Consider the following 20,188-nt stretch of genomic DNA (forward strand, 5'->3'; position numbering starts at 1 on the left):
GTGGGGTGTGTGTGTAGGTGAGAGTTTGTATGTGTCACTGTGTGTGTGTGAGTGTGTGTGATAGGGTTAGGGTGAGGTGTGTGTGTAGGTGAGAGTGTGTATGTGTCACTGTGTGTGTGAGTGTGTGAGGTGTGTGATAGGGTTAGGGTGAGGTGTGTGTGTCGGTGAGAGTGTGTATGTGTCACTGTGTGAGTGTGTGTTTGAGGTGTGTGATAGGGTTAGGGTGAGGTGTGTGTGTAGGTGAGAGTGTGTATGTGTCACTGTGTGAGTGTGTGTGTGAGGTGTGTGCTAGGGTTCGGGTGAGGTGTGTGTGTAGGTGCGAGTGTGTATGTGTCACTGTGTGTGAGTGTGTGAGGTGTGTGCTAGGGTTTGGGTGAGGTGTGTGTGTAGGTGAGAGTGTGTATGTGTCACTGTGTGTGAGTGTGTGTGTGAGGTGTGTGCTAGGGTTAGGGTGAGCTGTGTGTGTAGGTGAGAGTGTGTATGTGTCACTGTGTGAGTGTGAGGTGTGTGATAGGGTTAGGGTGCGGTGTGTGTGTAGGTGAGAGTGTGTATGTGTCACTGTGTGAGTGTGTGTGAGGTGTGTGATAGGGTTAGGGTGAGGTGTGTGTGTAGGTGAGAGTGTGTATGTGTCACTGTGTGAGTGTGTGTGATGGCGTTAGGGTGAGGTGTGTGTGTCGGTGAGAGTGTGTATGTGTCACTGTGTGTGTGAGTGTGAGGTGTGTGATAGGGTTAGGGTGAGGTGTGTGTGTAGGTGAGAGTGTGTATGTGTCACTGTGTGTGTGAGGTGTGTGATAGGGTTAGGGTGAGGTGTGTGTGTAGGTGAGAGTGTGTATGTGTCACTGTGTGAGTGTGTGTGAGGTGTGAGATAGGGTTAGAGTGAGGTGTGTGTGTAGGTGAGAGTGTGTATGTGTCACTGTGTGAGTGTGTGTGAGGTGTGTGATAGGGTTAGGGTGAGGTGTGTGTGTAGGTGAGAGTGTGTATGTGTCACTGTGTGAGTGTGTGTGAGGTGTGTGATAGGGTTAGGGTGAGGTGTGTGTGTAGGTGAGAGTGTGTATGTGTCACTGTGTGAGTGTGTGTGTGAGATGTGTGATAGGGTTAGGGTGAGGTGTGTGTGTAGGTGAGAGTGTGTATGTGTCACTGTGTGTGTGTGAGTGTGTGTGTGAGGTGTGAGATAGAGTTAGAGTGAGGTGTGTGTGTAGGTGAGAGTGTGTATGTGTCACTGTGTGAGTGTGTGTGTGAGATGTGTGATAGGGTTAGGGTGGGGTGTGTGTGTCGGTGAGAGTGTGTATGTGTCACTGTGTGAGTGTGTGTGAGGTGTGTGATAGGGTTAGGGTGAGGTGTGTGTGTAGGTGAGAGTGTGTATGTGTCACTGTGTGAGTGTGTGTGTGTGAGGTGTGAGATAGGGTTAGGGTGAGGTGTGTGTGTAGGTGAGAGTGTGTATGTGTCACTGTGTGGGTGTGTGTGTGTGAGGTGTGAGATAGGGTGAGGGTGAGGTGTGTGTGTAGGTGAGAGTGTGTATGTGTCACTGTGTGTGTGAGTTTGTGTGTATGCGAGGGCGTGAGTGTGTGTGCATGCCTGTGTGTCTGTGTATATGTGTATATCTGTGTGTATGTCTGGGTATGTGTGAGTGTGTGTGCTTGCCGTGTGTGCGTGTGTGAGAGAGTGAGTGTGTATGTGTGTTTGTGTGAGTGTGTGCGAGAGAGAGAGAGTGTGAGTTTGTGTGTGTGTGTGTATATGTGAGTGAGTGTGTGTGTGACAGAGTGAGTGTGTGTCTGTGTGTGAGTGTGTGTGAGAGAGAATGAGTGTGTGTGTGTGAGAGAGAATGAGTGTGTGTCTGTGTGTGTGTCTGTGTGTGTGTCTGAATGTGTGTGTGTGTGTGTATGTCCATGTGCGTGTCTGAGTGTGTGTGTGAGAGTGTTTGTGTGTTTGTGTGGGCGTGTTTTGTGTGTGCGTCTGTGTGAGTGTGTGTGTGTGTGTGTGTGTGTGTATTAGAGAGTGTGTTAGAGAGTGTGTGTGTCTGTGTTTGAGTGTGTGTGTGAGAGTGAGTGTGTGACTGTGTGTGAGAGAGTGAGTGTGTGTGTGCATGTGTGAGCGTGTGTGTGTGAGTGAGTGTGCGTGTGTGAGTGTGTGGGTGTGTGAGAGAGAGTGAGTATGTGAGTGTGTGTGTGTCGGTGCGTGTGTGTGTCCGTGTGTACATTATCTCCATGTTGCTTCTGTGTAATCTCCGTGTCATCTCCGTGTTATCCCCGTGTTATCTCCATGTTGTCTCCGTGTTGTCTCCGTGTTATATCCGTGTCGCCTCCATATTATCTCTGTGTTGTCTCCGTGGTATATCTGTGTTATATCCGTGTTGCCTCTGTGTTATATCCGTGTTGTCTCTGTGTTATCACCATGTTATCTCCGTGTTGTCTCCGTGTTATATCCTTGTTGCCTCCGTGTTGTGCGTGTGTTATCTCCATGTTGTCTCTGTGTTATATCCATGTTGTCTCCATGTTATATCCGAGTTATCACCGTGTTATCTCCATGTTGTCTCCGTGTTGCCTCTGTGTAATATCCGTGTTGTCCCCATGTTATCACCGTGTTATCTCCGTGTTGTCTCCGTGTTTTATCTGTGTTGCCTCCGTGTTATATCCGTGTTATATCCGTGTTGCCTCCGTGTTGTCTCTGTGTTATCTCTATGTTGTCTCCGTGTTATATCCATGTTGTCTCTGAGTTATCTTCATGTTGTCTCTGTGTGGTCTCCGTGTTATCTCTGTGTTGTCTCTGCATTGTCTCTGTGTTGTCTCCGTGTCATCTCCACGTTGTCTCCGTCTTGTCTCCGTGTTGTCTCCGTGTTGTCTCCATGTTGTCTCCGTGTTGGCTCCGTGTTGTCTCCATGTTGTCTCCATGTTGTCTCCATGTTATATTAGTGTGGCCTACGTGTTATCTCCGTATTATATCCGTGTTCTCTCCATGTTGTCTCCGTGTTATATCCGTGTTGTTTCCGTGTTGTCTCAGTGTTGTCTCCATGTCTCCGTGTTATATCCCTGTTGTCTCCATGTTGGCTCCGTGTTGTATCCGTGTTATATCCGTGTTATATCCGTGTTGTCTCCATGTTGTATCCGTGTTGTCTCCATGTTGTCTCCATGTTGTCTCCGTGTTATATCCGTGTTGTCTCCGTGTTATATCCGTGTTATCTCCGTGTTGTCTCAGTGTTGTCTCCATGTTGTCTCCGTGTTACATCCCTGTTGTCTCCATGTTGCCTCCGTGTTGTCTCCGTGTTATCTCCGTGTTATATCCGTGTTGTCTCTGTGTTGTCTCCATGTTGTCTCTGTGTTGTCTCCGTGTTATATCCATGTTATCTCCGTGTTATATCCATGTTATCTCCGTGTTATATCCATGTTGTCTCCGTGTTTTCTCTGTGTTGTCTCCGTGTTATCTCCGTGTTATATCCGTGTTATATCCATGTTATCTCCGTGTTATATCCATGTTGTCTCCGTGTTATATCCATGTTATCTCCGTGTTATATCCGTGTTATCTCCGTGTTATGTCCGTGTTACCTCCGTGTTATATCCATGTTGTCTCCGTGTTATATCCATGTTATCTCCGTGTTATATCCGTGTTGTCTCCGTGTTGTCTCTGTGTTGTTTATGTGTTGTCTCTGTGTTGTCTCCATGTTGTCTCCGTGTTATATCCGTGTTATATCTGTGTTGTCTCCGTGTTATATCTGTGTTGCCTCCATGTTTTTTCCGTGTTGTCTCCGTGTTATCTCCTTGTTATATCCGTGTTGTTTCTGTGTTGTCTCTGTGTTGTCTCCATGTTGTCTCCGTGTTATATCCGTGTTATATCCATGTTATCTCCGTGTTATATCCATGTTGTCTCCGTGTTTTCTCTGTGTTGTCTCCGTGTTGTCTCCGTGTTATCTCCGTGTTATCTCCGTGTTATATCCATGTTACCTCCGTGTTATATCCATGTTTTCTCCGTGTTATATCCATGTTATCTCCGTGTTATATCCATGTTATCTCCGTGTTATATCCGTGTTGTCTCCGTGTTGTCTCTGTGTTGTTTATGTGTTGTCTCTGTGTTGTCTCCATGTTGTCTCCGTGTTGTCTCCGTGTTATCTCCTTGTTATATCCGTGTTGTTTCTGTGTTAGCTCCGTGTTGTCTCCGTGTTATATCCATGTTGTCTCCATGTTGTCTCCGTCTTATATCCATGTTATATCCATGTTATCTCCATGTTGTCTCCGTATTGTCTCCATGTTGTCTCTGTGTTATATCCGTGTTGTCTCCGTGTTATATCCATGTTATCACCGTGTTGTCTCCGTGTTATATCCGTGTTATATCTGTGTTGTCTCCGTGTTATATCTGTGTTGCCTCCATGTTATATCCGTGTTGTCTCTGTGTTATCTCCTTGTTATATCCGTGTTGTTTCTGTGTTAGCTCCGTGTTGTCTCCGTGTTATATCCATGTTGTCTCCATGTTATATCCTTGTCGTCTCCGTGTTATCTCCGTGTCATATCCGTGTTGTCTCCGTGTTAACTCCGTGTTGTCTCCATGTTATCTCCGTGTTATATCCGTGCTGTCTCCGTTTTGACTCCGTCTTATATCCGTGTTATCTCCGTGTTGTCTCCGTGTTTTCTCTGTGTTGTCTCCGTGTTGTCTCCGTGTTATCTCCATGTTATCTCCATGTTATCTCCGTGTTATATCCGTGTTATCTCCGTGTTATGTCCGTGTTACCTCCGTGTTATATCCATGTTGTCTCCGTGTTATATCCATGTTATCTCCATGTTATATCCGTGTTGTCTCCGTGTTGTCTCTGTGTTGTTTATGTGTTGTCTCTGTGTTGTCTCCATGTTGTCTCCGTGTTATATCCGTGTTATATCTGTGTTGTCTCCATGTTATATCTGTGTTGCCTCCATGTTTTTTCCGTGTTGTCTCCGTGTTATCTCCTTGTTATATCCGTGTTGTTTCTGTGTTAGCTCCGTGTTGTCTCCGTGTTATATCCATGTTGTCTCCGTGTTATATCCATGTTATCTCCGTGTTATATCCGTGTTGTCTCCGTGTTGTCTCTGTGTTGTTTATGTGTTGTCTCCATATTGTCTCCGTGTTATATCCGTGTTATATCCATGTTATCTCCGTGTTATATCCATGTTGTCTCCGTGTTTTCTCTGTGTTGTCTCCGTGTTGTCTCCGTGTTATCTCCGTGTTATCTCCGTGTTATATCCATGTTACCTCCGTGTTATATCCATGTTGTCTCCGTGTTATATCCATGTTATCTCCGTGTTATATCCGTGTTGTCTCCGTGTTGTCTCTGTGTTGTTTATGTGTTGTCTCTGTGTTGTCTCCATGTTGTCTCCGTGTTGTCTCCGTGTTATCTCCTTGTTATATCCGTGTTGTTTCTGTGTTAGCTCCGTGTTGTCTCCGTGTTATATCCATGTTGTCTCCATGTTGTCTCCGTCTTATATCCATGTTATATCCATGTTATCTCCATGTTGTCTCCGTGTTGTCTCCGTGTTGTCTCTGTGTTATATCCGTGTTGTCTCCGTGTTATATCCATGTTATCACCGTGTTGTCTCCGTGTTATATCCGTGTTATATCTGTGTTGTCTCCGTGTTATATCTGTGTTGCCTCCATGTTATATCCGTGTTGTCTCTGTGTTATCTCCTTGTTATATCCGTGTTGTTTCTGTGTTAGCTCCGTGTTGTCTCCGTGTTATATCCATGTTGTCTCCATGTTATATCCTTGTTGTCTCCGTGTTATCTCCGTGTCATATCCGTGTTGTCTCCATGTTAACTCCGTGTTGTCTCCATGTTATCTCCGTGTTATATCCGTGCTGTCTCCGTTTTGACTCCGTCTTATATCCGTGTTATCTCCGTGTTGTCTCCGTGTTGTCTCCGTGTTCTCTCTGTGTTATATCCGCGTTGTCTCCGTGTTATATCCGTGTTGCCTCCGTGTTGCCTCCGTGTTATATCCGTGTTATCTCTGTGTTATCTCCATGTTATATCCGTGTTGTCTCTGTGTTGTCTCCGTGTTATATCCATGTTGTCTCCTTTTTATATCCGTGTTGTCTCCGTGTTATCTCCATGTTATATCCGTGTTGCCTCCGTGTTGTCACCGTGTTATATCCGTGTTATATCCGTGTTGCCTCCGTGTTGCCTCCGTGTTATCTCCATGTTATCTCCGTGTTGTGTCCGTGTTGTCTCCGTGTTGTCTCCGTGTTATATCCATGTTGTCTCCTTTTTATATCCGTGTTGTCTCCGTGTTATCTCCATGTTATATCCGTGTTGTCTCCGTGTTGTCGCTGTGTTATATCCACGTTGCCTCCGTGTTGTCTCCATATTATCTCCATGTTATCTCCGTATTACATCCGTGTTGTCTCCATGTTATCTCCGTGTTGTCGCCATGTTATATCCGTGTTGTCTCCGTGTTGTCTCCATGTTATCTCCACGTTATCTCTGTGTTATCTCTGTGTTATCTCCGTATTACATCCGTGTTGTCTCCGTGTTATATCCCTGTTGTCTCCGTGTTATCTCTGTATTACATCCATGTTGTCTCCGTGTTGTCTCCGTGTTATCTCCGTGTTATATCCGTGTTATATCCATGTTATCTCCGTGTTATATCCATGTTGTCTCCGTGTTTTCTCTGTGTTGTCTCCGTGTTGTCTCCGTGTTATCTCCGTGTTATCTCCGTGTTATATCCATGTTACCTCCGTGTTATATCCATGTTGTCTCCGTGTTATATCCATGTTATCTCCGTGTTATATCCGTGTTGTCTCCGTGTTGTCTCTGTGTTGTTTATGTGTTGTCTCTGTGTTGTCTCCATGTTGTCTCCGTGTTGTCTCCGTGTTGTCTCCGTGTTATCTCCTTGTTATATCCGTGTTGTTTCTGTGTTAGCTCCGTGTTGTCTCCGTGTTATATCCATGTTGTCTCCATGTTGTCTCCGTCTTATATCCATGTTATATCCATGTTATCTCCATGTTGTCTCCGTGTTGTCTCCATGTTGTCTCTGTGTTATATCCGTGTTGTCTCCATGTTATATCCATGTTATCACCGTGTTGTCTCCGTGTTATATCCGTGTTATATCTGTGTTGTCTCCGTGTTATATCTGTGTTGCCTCCATGTTATATCCGTGTTGTCTCTGTGTTATCTCCTTGTTATATCCGTGTTGTTTCTGTGTTAGCTCCGTGTTGTCTCCGTGTTATATCCATGTTGTCTCCATGTTATATCCTTGTCGTCTCCGTGTTATCTCCGTGTCATATCCGTGTTGTCTCCGTGTTAACTCCGTGTTGTCTCCATGTTATCTCCGTGTTATATCCGTGCTGTCTCCGTGTTGACTCCGTCTTATATCCGTGTTATCTCCGTGTTGTCTCCGTGTTCTCTCTGTGTTATATCCGCGTTGTCTCCGTGTTATATCCGTGTTGCCTCCATGTTATATCCGTGTTATCTCTGTGTTATCTCTGTGTTATCTCCGTGTTATATCCGTGTTGTCTCTGTGTTGTCTCCGTGTTGTCTCCGTGTTATATCCATGTTGTCTCCTTTTTATATCCGTGTTGTCTCCGTGTTATCTCCATGTTATATCCGTGTTGCCTCTGTGTTGTCACCGTGTTATATCCGTGTTGCCTCCGTGTTGCCTCCGTGTTATCTCCATGTTATCTCCGTGTTGTCTCCGTGTTGTCTCCGTGTTGTCTCCGTGTTGTCTCATTTTTATATCCGTGTTGTCTCCGTTTTATCTCCATGTTATATCCGTGTTGTCTCCGTGTTGTCGCTGTGTTATATCCACGTTGTCTCCGTGTTGTCTCCATGTTATCTCCATGTTATCTCCATGTTATCTCCGTATTACATCCGTGTTGTCTCCATGTTATCTCCGTGTTGTCGCCATGTTATATCCGTGCTGTCTTCGTGTTGTCTCCATGTTATCTCTGTGTTATCTCCGTATTACATCCGTGTTGTCTCCGTGTTGTCTCCGTGTTATATCCCTGTTGTCTCCGTGTTATCTCTGTATTACATCCATGTTGTCTCCGTGTTGTCTCCGTGTTATCTCCGTGTTATATCCGTGTTGTCTCCGTGTTGTCTCCATGTTATATCCGTGTTGTCTCCGTGTTGTCGCTGTGTTATATCCACGTTGTCTCCGTGTTGTCTCCATGTTATCTCCACGTTATCTCTGTGTTATCTCCATATTACATCCGTGTTCTCTCCGTGTTGTCTCCGTGTTATATCCCTGTTGTCTCCGTGTTATCTCTGTATTACATCCATGTTGTCTCCGTGTTGTCTCCGTGTTGTCTCCGTGTTATATCCATGTTATCACCGTGTTGTCTCCGTGTTATATCCGTGTTATATCTGTGTTGTCTCCGTGTTATATCTGTGTTGCCTCCATGTTATATCCGTGTTGTCTCTGTGTTATCTCCTTGTTATATCCGTGTTGTTTCTGTGTTAGCTCCGTGTTGTCTCCGTGTTATATCCATGTTATCTCCATGTTATATCCTTGTTGTCTCCGTGTTATCTCCGTGTCATATCCGTGTTGTCTCCATGTTAACTCCGTGTTGTCTCCATGTTATCTCCGTGTTATATCCGTGCTGTCTCCGTGTTGACTCCGTCTTATATCCGTGTTATCTCTGTGTTGTCTCCGTGTTCTCTCTGTGTTATATCCGCGTTGTCTCCGTGTTATATCCGTGTTGCCTCCGTGTTGCCTCCGTGTTATATCCGTGTTATCTCTGTGTTATCTCCGTGTTATATCCGTGTTGTCTCTGTGTTGTCTCCGTGTTATATCCATGTTGTCTCCTTTTTATATCCGTGTTGTCTCCGTGTTATCTCCATGTTATATCCGTGTTGCCTCCGTGTTGTCACCGTGTTATATCCGTGTTATATCCGTGTTGCCTCCGTGTTATCTCCATGTTATCTCCGTGTTGTATCCGTGTTGTCTCCGTGTTGTCTCCGTGTTATATCCATGTTATATCCGTGTTGTCTCCGTGTTGTCGCTGTGTTATATCCACGTTGCCTCCGTGTTGTCTCCATATTATCTCCATGTTATCTCCGTATTACATCCGTGTTGTCTCCATGTTATCTCCGTGTTGTCGCCATGTTATATCCGTGTTGTCTCCGTGTTGTCTCCATGTTATCTCCACGTTATCTCTGTGTTATCTCCGTATTACATCCGTGTTGTCTCCGTGTTATATCCCTGTTGTCTCCGTGTTATCTCTGTATTACATCCATGTTGTCTCCGTGTTGTCTCCGTGTTATCTCCGTGTTATATCCATGTTGTCTCCATGTTGTCTCCGTGTTGTCTCCGTGTTATATCCATGTTGTCTCCATGTTGTCTCCGTGTTGTCTCCGTGTTGTCTCCGTGTTATATCCGTGTTGTCTCCATGTTAGCTCCATGTTAGCTCCGTGTTGTCTCCGTGTTAGCTCTGTGTTAGCTCCGTGTTGGGTTGATATTGAGCTCAGGGAGGAGCAGCAGGGTTTGGAGACCTGTGATGGTGAACATCATTCTGTCCGTCTGTCTCTCCCCCTCCCGGTCTCTCCCTCCATCCCTCGGTCCCTCATTCCCCACAGCTTGCAGCACAAGTACTTGAGGAGGAGAATATCGGCTTCGGATTAGTCGATGCAGAGGAGGACGAAGCTGTCGCTAAGAAACTCGGTGAGTCCCTGAGGCAACTCACAGCAGGAGGGAAGGAGGGACAGAGTTCGAGGGAAGGGAGGGAGGGAGTGGGAGGGGAGGGAGGGAGTGAGGGAGTGGGAGGGGAGGGAGGGAGGGAGGGAAGGAGGAAAGGCTGCGAGGGGGAGTGTGTGTGAGGGAGGGGAGGGAGTGGAGAGGAGGGAGGGAATGTGGTGAGGGGGAGTGTGAGTGAGGGAGGGGAGGGAGTGGGAGAGGAGTGAGTGAGGGAGGGAAGGCGGTGAGGGGAGTGTGAGTGAGGGAGGGGAGGGAGTGGGAGAGGAGTGAGTGAGGGAGGGAAGGCGGTGAGGGGAGTGTGAGTGAGGGAGGGGAGGGAGTGGAGAGGAGGGAGGGAAGGTGGTGAGGGGGAGTGTGAGTGAGGGAGGGGAGGGAGTGGGAGAGGAGTGAGTGAGGGAGGGAAGGCGGTGAGGGGAGTGTGAGTGAGGGAGGGGAGGGAGTGTGGGAGGAGGGAGGGAAGGTGGTGAGGGGGAGTGCGAACGAGGGAGGGGAGGGAGTGGGAGAGGAGGGAGAGAGGGAGGGAAGGCGGTGAGGGGAGTGTGAGTGAGGGAGGGGAGGGAGTGGGAGAGGAGGGAGGGAAGGTGGTGAGGGGGAGTGCGAACGAGGGAGGGGAGGGAGTGGGAGAGGAGGGAGAGAGGGAGGGAAGGTGGTGAGGGGGAGTGTGAGTGAGGGAGGGGAGGAAGTGGGAGAGGAGTGAGTGAGGGAGGGAAGGCAGTGAGGGGAGTGTGAGTGAGGGAGGGGAGGGAGTGGGAGAGGAGGGAGTGAGGGAGGGAAGGCTGTGAGGGAGATTGCGAGTGAGGGAGTGGAGGGAGAGAGGGAGGGAAGGCGGTGAGGGGGAGTGCGAGTGAGGGAGGGGAGGGAGTGGGAGAGGAGGGAGTGAGGGAGGGAAGGCTGTGAGGGGCAGTGTGAGTGAGGGAGGGGAGGGAGTGGGAGAGGAGGGAGTGAGGGAGGGAAGGCGGTGAGGGGGAGTGCGAGTGAGGGAGGGGAGGGAGTGGGAGAGGAGTGAGTGTGGGAGGGAAGGCTGTGAGGGGGAGTGTGAGTGAGGGAGGGGAGGGAGGGAGTGGGAGTGGAGGGAGAGAGGGAGGGAAGGTGGTGAGGGGGAGTGTGAGTGAGGGAGGGGAGGGAGTGAGGGAGGGAAGGCTGTGAGGGGGAGTGCGAGTGAAGGAGGGGAGGGAGTGGGAGAGGAGGGAGTGAGGGAGGGAAGGCGGTGAGGGGGAGTGTGAGTGAGGGAGGGGAGGGAGTGAGGGAGGGAAGGCGGTGAGGGGGAGTGCGAGTGAGGGAGGGGAGGGAGTGGGAGAGGAGGGAGTGAGGGAGGGAAGGCGGTGAGGGGGAGTGCGAGTGAGGGAGGCGAGTTGAGGAGTGCTGAGGGCTGAGGAGTTGACCCTATGGGGGAAGGTGAGGGCTCTTCGAGCTGTCACCGCAGAGGCTGTAAAGAGAGCAGCTCCAGAGGGATAGTAGCCAGCGGAGGTAGACGGGCAGAATGGCATGCTCTGAGGAAGAGCAGCACCCTGCGGCCTTCTCTCTCTGAGTATAACAGGAGGGTGTGACGAGTGAGGGAGAGGGGGGAGTCCATGGCTGTGCGAGGGAGGGAGGGAGCTGCTCCTTCCTTCCCTCCCTCCCTCCCTCCCTCCCTCACTCACCTGCCCTCTGCGCTGTGCTGTTCCAGGTTTATCCGAGGAAGGCAGTATCTACGTCTTTAAGGAGGACAATGTCATCGAGTACGATGGAGAGTTGGCGGCCGACACCATCGTGGAGTTCCTGTTAGACGTGAGTGAAACCCCCTTGGCTCCTGGAGGGAGGGTGAAACCGAGGTGGCAGGGAGGGAGGGGAGACTGTGAGAGGGTCAGGCATCACCGATACTGCTCTGAGTAACTCCCCTCCTGACCTCCCGCCCCCAAACCCTGTCCCACCATCTACAAGGCCCAAGTCAGGAGGGGGAGGGAAGACTCCCCACTTGCCCCTCGATGGGGGCTGCTCCAACAACACTCAAGAAACTCGACCCCATCCAGGGACAAAGCAGCCCCAGCTTCACTGGCCCCACACCCACAAACACCTTCTCCGTCTCCCTCAGTTAGACCACACTCGGAGCACCGTGCACAGTTCCGGTCTCTGTATCCCTCAGTTAGACCACACTTGGAGCACCGTGCACAGTTCTGGTCTCCGTATCCCTCAGTTAGACCACACTTGGAGCACCGTGTACAGTTCTGGTCTCTGTATCCCTCAGTTAGACCCCACTTGGAGCACCGTGTACAGTTCTGGTCTCCGTATCCCTCAGTTAGACCACACTTGGAGCACCGTGTACAGTTCTGGTCTCCGTATCCCTCAGTTAGACCACACTTGGAGCACCGTGTACAGTTCTGGTCTCCGTATCCCTCAGTTAGACCACACTTGGAGCACCGTGCACAGTTCTGGTCTCCGTATCCCTCAGTTAGACCACACTCGGAGCACCGTGTACAGTTCTGGTCTCCGTATCCCTCAGTTAGACCACACTTGGAGCACCGTGCACAGTTCTGGTCTCCGTATCGCTCAGTTAGACCACACTTGGAGCACCGTGTACAGTTCTGATCCCCGTATCCCTCAGTTAGACCACACTTGGAGCACCGTGCACAGTTCTGGTCTCCGTATCCCTCAGTTAGACCACACTTGGAGCACCGTGTACAGTTCTGGTCTCCGTATCCCTCAGTTAGACCACACTTGGAGCACCGTGCACAGTTCTGGTCTCTGTATCCCTCAGTTAGACCACACTCGGAGCACCGTGTACAGTTCTGGTCTCCGTATCCCTCAGTTAGACCACACTTGGAGCACCGTGCACAGTTCTGGTCTCCGTATCGCTCAGTTAGACCACACTTGGAGCACCGTGTACAGTTCTGATCCCCGTATCCCTCAGTTAGACCACACTTGGAGCACCGTGTACAGTTCTGGTCTCCGTATCCCTCAGTTAGACCACACTCGGAGCACCGTGTACAGTTCTGGTCTCCGTATCCCTCAGTTAGACCACACTTGGAGCACCGTGCACAGTTCTGGTCTCCGTATCCCTCAGATAGACCACACTTGGAGCACCGTGCACAGTTCTGGTCCCTGTATCCCTCAGTTAGACCACACTTGGAGCACCGTGTACAGTTCTGGTCTCTGTATCCCTCCGTTAGACCACACTTGGAGCACCGTACACAGTTCTGGTCTCCGTATCCCTCAGTTAGACCACACTTGGAGCACCGTGCACAGTTCTGGTCCCCGTATCCCTCAGTTAGACCACACTTGGAGCACCGTGTACAGTTCTGGTCTCCGTATCCCTCAGTTAGACCACACTTGGAGCACCGTGCACAGTTCTGGTCTCTATATCCCTCAGTTAGACCACACTTGGAGCACCGTGCACAGTTCTGGTCTCTGTATCCCTCAGTTAGACCACACTTGGAGCACCGTGCACAGTTCTGGTCTCCGTATCCCTCAGTTAGACCACACTTGGAGCACCGTGCACAGTTCTGGTCCCCGTATCCCTCAGTTAGACCACACTTGGAGCACCGTGTACAGTTCTGGTCTCCGTATCCCTCAGTTAGACCACACTCGGAGCACCGTACACAGTTCTGGTCTCCGTATCGCTCAGTTAGACCACACTTGGAGCACCGTGTACAGTTCTGATCCCCGTATCCCTCAGTTAGACCACACTTGGAGCACCGTGTACAGTTCTGGTCTCCGTATCCCTCAGTTAGACCACACTCGGAGCACCGTACACAGTTCTGGTCTCCGTATCCCTCAGTTAGACCACACTTGGAGCACCGTGCACAGTTCTGGTCCCCGTATCCCTCAGTTAGACCACACTTGGAGCACCGTGTACAGTTCTGGTCTCCGTATCCCTCAGTTAGACCACACTTGGAGCACCGTGCACAGTTCTGGTCTCTATATCCCTCAGTTAGACCACACTTGGAGCACCGTGCACAGTTCTGGTCTCTGTATCCCTCAGTTAGACCACACTTGGAGCACCGTGCACAGTTCTGGTCTCTGTATCCCTCAGTTAGACCACACTTGGAGCACCGTGCACAGTTCTGGTCTCCGTATCCCTCAGTTAGACCACACTTGGAGCACCGTGCACAGTTCTGGTCCCCGTATCCCTCAGTTAGACCACACTTGGAGCACCGTGTACAGTTCTGGTCTCCGTATCCCTCAGTTAGACCACACTCGGAGCACCGTACACAGTTCTGGTCTCCGTCTCCCTCAGTTAGACCACACTTGGAGCACCGTGCACAGTTCTGGTCCCCGTATCCCTCAGTTAGACCACACTTGGAGCACCGTGTACAGTTCTGGTCTCCGTATCCCTCAGTTAGACCACACTTGGAGCACCGTGCACAGTTCTGGTCTCTATATCCCTCAGTTAGACCACACTTGGAGCACCGTGTACAGTTCTGGTCTCCGTATCCCTCAGTTAGACCACACTTGGAGCACCGTGCACAGTTCTGGTCTCCGTATCCCTCAGTTAGACCACACTTGGAGCACCGTGTACAGTTCTGGTCTCCGTATCCCTCAGTTAGACCACACTTGGAGCACCGTGCACAGTTCTGGTCTCCGTATCCCTCAGTTAGACCACACTCGGAGTACCGTGTACAGTTCTGGTCTCTGTATCCCTCAGTTAGACCACACTCGGAGCACCGTGTACAGTTCTGGTCTCTGTATCCCTCAGTTAGACCACACTTGGAGCACCGTGCACAGTTCTGGTCTCTATATTCCTCAGTTAGACCACACTCGGAGCACCGTGCACAGTTCTGGTCTCCGTATCCCTCAGTTAGACCACACTCGGAGCACCGTGTACAGTTCTGGTCTCTGTATCCCTCAGTTAGACCACACTTGGAGCACCGTGCACAGTTCTGGTCTCTATATCCCTCAGTTAGACCACACTTGGAGCACCGTGTACAGTTCTGGTCTCCGTATCCCTCAGTTAGACCACAAGAGGAGCACCGTGCACAGTTCTGGTCTCTATATCCCTCAGTTAGACCACACTTGGAGCACCGTGCACAGTTCTGGTCTCTGTATCCCTCAGTCAGACCACACTCGGAGCACCGTGCACAGTTCTGGTCTCCGTATCCCTCAGTTAGACCACACTTGGAGCACCGTGCACAGTTCTGGTCTCTGTATCCCTCAGTTAGACCCCACTTGGAGCACCGTGCACAGTTCTGGTCCCTGTATCCCTCAGTTAGACCACACTTGGAGCACCGTGCACAGTTCTGGTCTCCGTATCCCTCAGTTAGACCACACTTGGAGCACCGTGCACAGTTCTGGTCTCCGTATCCCTCAGTTAGACCACACTTGGAGCACCGTGCACAGTTCTGGTCTCCGTATCCCTCAGTTAGACCACACTCGGAGCACCGTGTACAGTTCTGGTCTCTATATCCCTCAGTTAGACCACACTCGGAGCACCGTGCACAGTTCTGGTCTCTATATCCCTCAGTTAGACCACACTTGGAGCACCGTGCACAGTTCTGGTCTCTATATCCCTCAGTTAGACCACACTCGGAGCACCGTGCACAGTTCTGGTCTCTGTATCCCTCAGTTAGACCACACTTGGAGCACCGTGCACAGTTCTGGTCTCTGTCTCCCTCAGTGACACCACACTTGGAGCACCGTGCACAGTTCTGGTCCACGTATCCCTCAGTTAGACCACACTTGGAGCACCGTGCACAGTTCTGGTCTCTATATCCCTCAGTCAGACCACACTTGGAGCACCGTGTACAGTTCTGGTCTCTGTATCCCTCAGTTAGACCACACTTGGAGCACCGTGCACAGTTCTGGTCTCCGTATCCCTCAGTTAGACCACACTTGGAGCACCGTGTACAGTTCTGGTCCCTGTATCCCTCAGTTAGACCACACTTGGAGCACCGTGCACAGTTCTGGTCTCTGTATCCCTCAGTTAGACCACACTTGGAGCACCGTGCACAGTTCTGGTCTCCGTATCCCTCAGTTAGACCACACTTGGGGCACCGTGCACAGTTCTGGTCTCCGTATCCCTCAGTTAGACCACACTCGGAGCACCGTGCACAGTTCTGGTCTCTGTATCCCTCAGTTAGACCACACTTGGAGCACCGTGCACAGTTCTGGTCTCTGTATCCCTCAGTTAGACCACACTCGGAGCACCGTGCACAGTTCTGGTCTCTGTATCCCTCAGTTAGACCACACTTGGAGCACCGTGCACAGTTCTGGTCCCCCTATCCCTCAGTTAGACCACACTTGGAGCACCGTGCACAGTTCTGGTCTCTGTATCCCTCAGTTAGACCACACTTGGAGCACCGTGTACAGTTCTGGTCTCCGTATCCCTCAGTTAGACCCCACTTGGAGCACCGTGCACAGTTCTGGTCTCCGTATCCCTCAGTGAGACCACACTTGGAGCACCGTGCACAGTTCTGGTCTCTATATCCCTCAGTTAGACCACACTTGGAGCACCGTGCACAGTTCTGGTCCCCCTATCCCTCAGTTAGACCACACTTGGAGCACCGTGCACAGTTCTGGTCTCCGTATCCCTCAGTTAGACCACACTTGGAGCACCGTGTACAGTTCTGGTCTCCGTATCCCTCAGTTAGACCACACTTGGAGCACCGTGCACAGTTCTGGTCTCCGTATCCCTCAGTTAGACCACACTTGGAGCACCATGTACAGTTCTGGTCTCGGTATCCCTCAGTTAGACCACACTTGGAGCACCGTGTACAGTTCTGGTCTCCGTATCCCTCAGTTAGACCACACTTGGAGCACCGTGCACAGTTCTGGTCCCTGTACCCCTCAGTTAGACCACACTTGGAGCACCGTGTACAGTTCTGGTCTCCCTATCCCTCAGTTAGACCACACTTGGAGCACCGTGCACAGTTCTGGTCTCTGTATCCCTCAGTTAGACCACACTTGGAGCACCGTGTACAGTTCTGGTCTCTATATCCCTCAGTTAGACCACACTTGGAGCACCGTGCACAGTTCTGGTCTCCGTATCCCTCAGTTAGACCACACTTGGAGCACCGTGCACAGTTCTGGTCTCCGTATCCCTCAGTTAGACCACACTCGGAGCACCATGCACAGTTCTGGTCTCGGTATCCCTCAGTTAGACCACACTTGGAGCACCGTGCACAGTTCTGGTCTCCGTATCCCTCAGTTAGACCACACTTGGAGCACCGTGCACAGTTCTGGTCTCCGTATCTCTCAGTTAGACCACACTTGGAGCACCGTGCACAGTTCTGGTCTCTATATCCCTCAGTTAGACCACACTTGGAGCACCGTGCACAGTTCTGGTCTCTGTATCCCTCAGTTAGACCACACTTGGAGCACCGTGCACAGTTCTGGTCTCTATATCCCTCAGTTAGACCACACTTGGAGCACCGTGCACAGTTCTGGTCTCTATATCCCTCAGTTAGACCACACTTGGAGCACCGTGCACAGTTCTGGTCTCCGTATCCCTCAGCTAGACCACACTCGGAGCACCGTGCACAGTTCTGGTCTCTGTATCCCTCAGTTAGACCACACTTGGAGCACTGCTCTTCCGTCCCTATCACATCTGGTCAGACTGTGTCTCGCCCTCTTTGTGTCTTCATCTCTTTCTCTCTCTCTCTCTTTCTCTTTCTCTCACTCCCGTTCTCCCTCTGGCTCCTAAGTATATTCAGACAGTGCATTCAGTGTATCTCTCCCCATTCTCTCTCTCTCTGTCTTTCTCTCTCTCTCTCTCTCTCTCTCTATCTCTCCTACCCCTCATTCTCCCTGACTACCCTCCACTGTCAGGCCGTCTGGTCGGTTTGTGTCTTCGAAGTTTGCAGTCCAGAAGATGGCCATTCAACCCATCGTGTGTGTGTGTACCAGCCCCTGAAAGAGCTTCCCCAGCCAGTGCCGGTCCCCAGCCCAATCCCAGCAGCCTCTCAGTCCATTTCCTGTCAGTGTAACCTCTGGTTGTCTTTCGAAACCTCCTCTCGCCTCCGGTCTCCCGCGCAGCGCATTCCCAACCCCGACAACTCTCTGAGGAAGGCCGTTCCTCCTCGGTGCAATCTGAGCTCTCTTCCTGACGATATTGATGTTTCGGAGATGCCGGTGTCGGACTGGGGGTGTGCACAAAGTTAAAAATCACACAGCACCAGGTTTATAGTCCGACAGGTTTAATTGGAAGCACTAGCTTTCGGAGCGACAATCACCTGAGGACGAGCGTCGCTCCGAAAGCTAGCGCTTCCAATTAAACCTGTTGGACTATAACCTGGTGTTGGGGGATTTTTAACTGACTATATTGAAGTTGTGACTTCCCCTCCCCCCCGACACACCAATGAGTGGCAACGGAATCTCCTTCTTCCCTCATCAAAACCGTTCCTCATATTGAACGCCTCGGTTCGGTCACCTTCTCTGTCCTGAGGAGAGTAGGGCCCAATCTCTTTCTCATCTTGCCTTTTGTCTGAACGCCTTCTTTCCTGAGACTATTCTGGGGAAATCTCCTTCGCACTCTCTCCCAGACCTTCAACGTCCTTCCTTGACTGAGGAGCTCAGAAGCAAACACAATGGGGTCGCACCAATGGTTCGGCGAGGGGTCGAATTATTTTCAGACTCATCGAGACGTGCAGCACGCAAACAGACCCTTCGGCCCAACCCCGTCCATGCTGACCCAGATATCCCAACCCAATCTAGTCCCCACCTGCCAGCACCCGGCCCATATCCCCCCAAACCCTTCCTATTCATATACCCATCCAAATGCCTCTTAAATGCTGTAATTGTACCAGCCCCCACCACATCCTCTGGCAGCTCATTCCATACACGTACCACCCTCTGGGTGAAAAAGTTGCCCCTTAGGTCCCTTTTATATCTTCCCCTCTCACCCTAAACCTATGCCCCTCTAGTTCTGGACTCCCCAACCCCAGGGAAAAGACTTTGTCTATTTATCCTCTCCATGTCCCCCATGATTTTATAAACCTCTATAAGGTCACCCCTCAGCCTCCGACGCTCCAGGGAAAACAGCCCCAGCCTGTTCAGCCTCTCCCTGGAGCTCAAACCCTCCAACCCTGGCAACATCCTTGTAAATCTTTTCTGAACCCCTTTCAAGTTTCACAAGATCTTTCCGATAGGAAGGAGACCAGAATTGCACGCAATATTCCAACAGTGGCCTAACCAATGTCCTGTACAGCTACTGTTCCAATTTGCCACGGCCACCTTCAGAGACCCATCCACTGTCAGAACTCTGAGGTCTCTCTCTCTCTTTCTGTACTCTCCTCAAAGTTGTATCATTGAGCCTGTACTGTCTCTCTGTGTCTCAGCTGCCTACCTGCCTTCCTCCACCTTCCCCTGCATCGTCATCTGTCAGCCCACTTGGCCAATTTGTCATTGTCTCTCTGAAATCGCTCACAACTCACTGTCTACCCGAGCTGAGCACCATCTGCAAATTTAGAGATCTTGCCCTCAGCACGCGTTCCCCAAATTGTTTGTATAAAACCAAGGAGGCAAGGATCCCAACTCTGATTTGTTGGGGAACACCACCTGCAATTCCCCTCCAGCCTGTGAAATGTGTCCATCGAGACCAATGCTCTGTTTCCAATCTTTTAGCCAGTTTAGCCATGCTGCCAAGTACTCACCAATCCCAAACCGTTCAGACAGGTCAGCTCAGTTTAGCTCCCTCTCTCTCTCTTACACACAGACACTCCGTCTCTGTCTCTCTCTCTCTCTCTCTCTCTCTCTCTCTCTCCCTCTGTCTCTCATACCTCCTCTCTCTCTCTCTCTCTCTCTTACACATACACAGACACTCCGTCTCTGTCTCTGTCTCTCTCTCTCTCTCTCTCTCTGACTCTCTCCCTCTGTCTCTCATACCTCCTCTCTCTCTCTCTCTCTCTTACACATACACAGACACTCCGTCTCTGTGTGTCTCTCTCTCTCTCTCTGTCTCTCTCTCTCTGTGTGTGTGACTTGTCTGAAGATTTAGACATCTAGTCAGTTTATCTCTCTCCCTCTCTGCCTATCACTCTCTCTCTCACACACTCTCACACTCTCTCTCACTCTCACCCTCTCCCCCCTCTCTCACACACCCTCTCTCTCACTCTCAATCTCCCTCTCTCACACCTTCTCCACCTTTTCATTCCACTCTCTCACTCTCACACCTCCTCTCTCTCCCTCTGTCTCTCACACCTCCTCTCTCTCTCTCTCTCTCTCTCTCCCTCTGTCTCTCACACCTCCTCTCTCTCTCCCCCTCTCTCTCTCACACCTAATCTCTCTCTCCCTCTCTCTCTCACACCTCCTCTCTCTCTCTCTCCCTCTCTCTCTATCACACACACCTCCTCTCTCTCTCTCTCCCTCTCTCTCTCCCTCTCCCTCTCTCTCTCACACCTGCTCTCTCTCTCTCCCTCTCTCTCTCTCACACCTCCTCTCTCTCTCTCTCCCTCTCTCACCTCCTCTCTCTCCTCTCTCTCTCACACCTCCTCTCACTCTCTCTCTCTCTCTCCTCTCTCACACCTCCTCTCTCTCTCTCCCTCTCTCTCTCTCTCCCTCTCTCTTTCACACTTCCTCTCTCTCTCTCTCTCTCTCATCTCCTCGCTCTCTCTCTCTCCCTCTCTCTCTCACA

General features: G+C 50.6%; 1 protein-coding gene across 1 annotated transcript in view; it reads left to right on the forward strand.

Annotated features, from left to right (window-relative positions):
- LOC140468579 (calsequestrin-1-like) overlaps positions 1-20,188 on the forward strand; it is a 348,864-nt gene that overhangs the window by 43,274 nt on the left and 285,402 nt on the right. The window contains exons 2-3 of the mRNA XM_072564668.1: positions 9,528-9,612; positions 11,312-11,412. Coding sequence (XP_072420769.1) covers positions 9,528-9,612; positions 11,312-11,412 — 186 coding nt within the window. The remainder of the gene's footprint in view (positions 1-9,527; positions 9,613-11,311; positions 11,413-20,188) is intronic.

This window comes from Chiloscyllium punctatum, chromosome 47 (genome assembly GCF_047496795.1).
Source record: "Chiloscyllium punctatum isolate Juve2018m chromosome 47, sChiPun1.3, whole genome shotgun sequence".
NCBI lineage: Eukaryota > Metazoa > Chordata > Chondrichthyes > Orectolobiformes > Hemiscylliidae > Chiloscyllium > Chiloscyllium punctatum.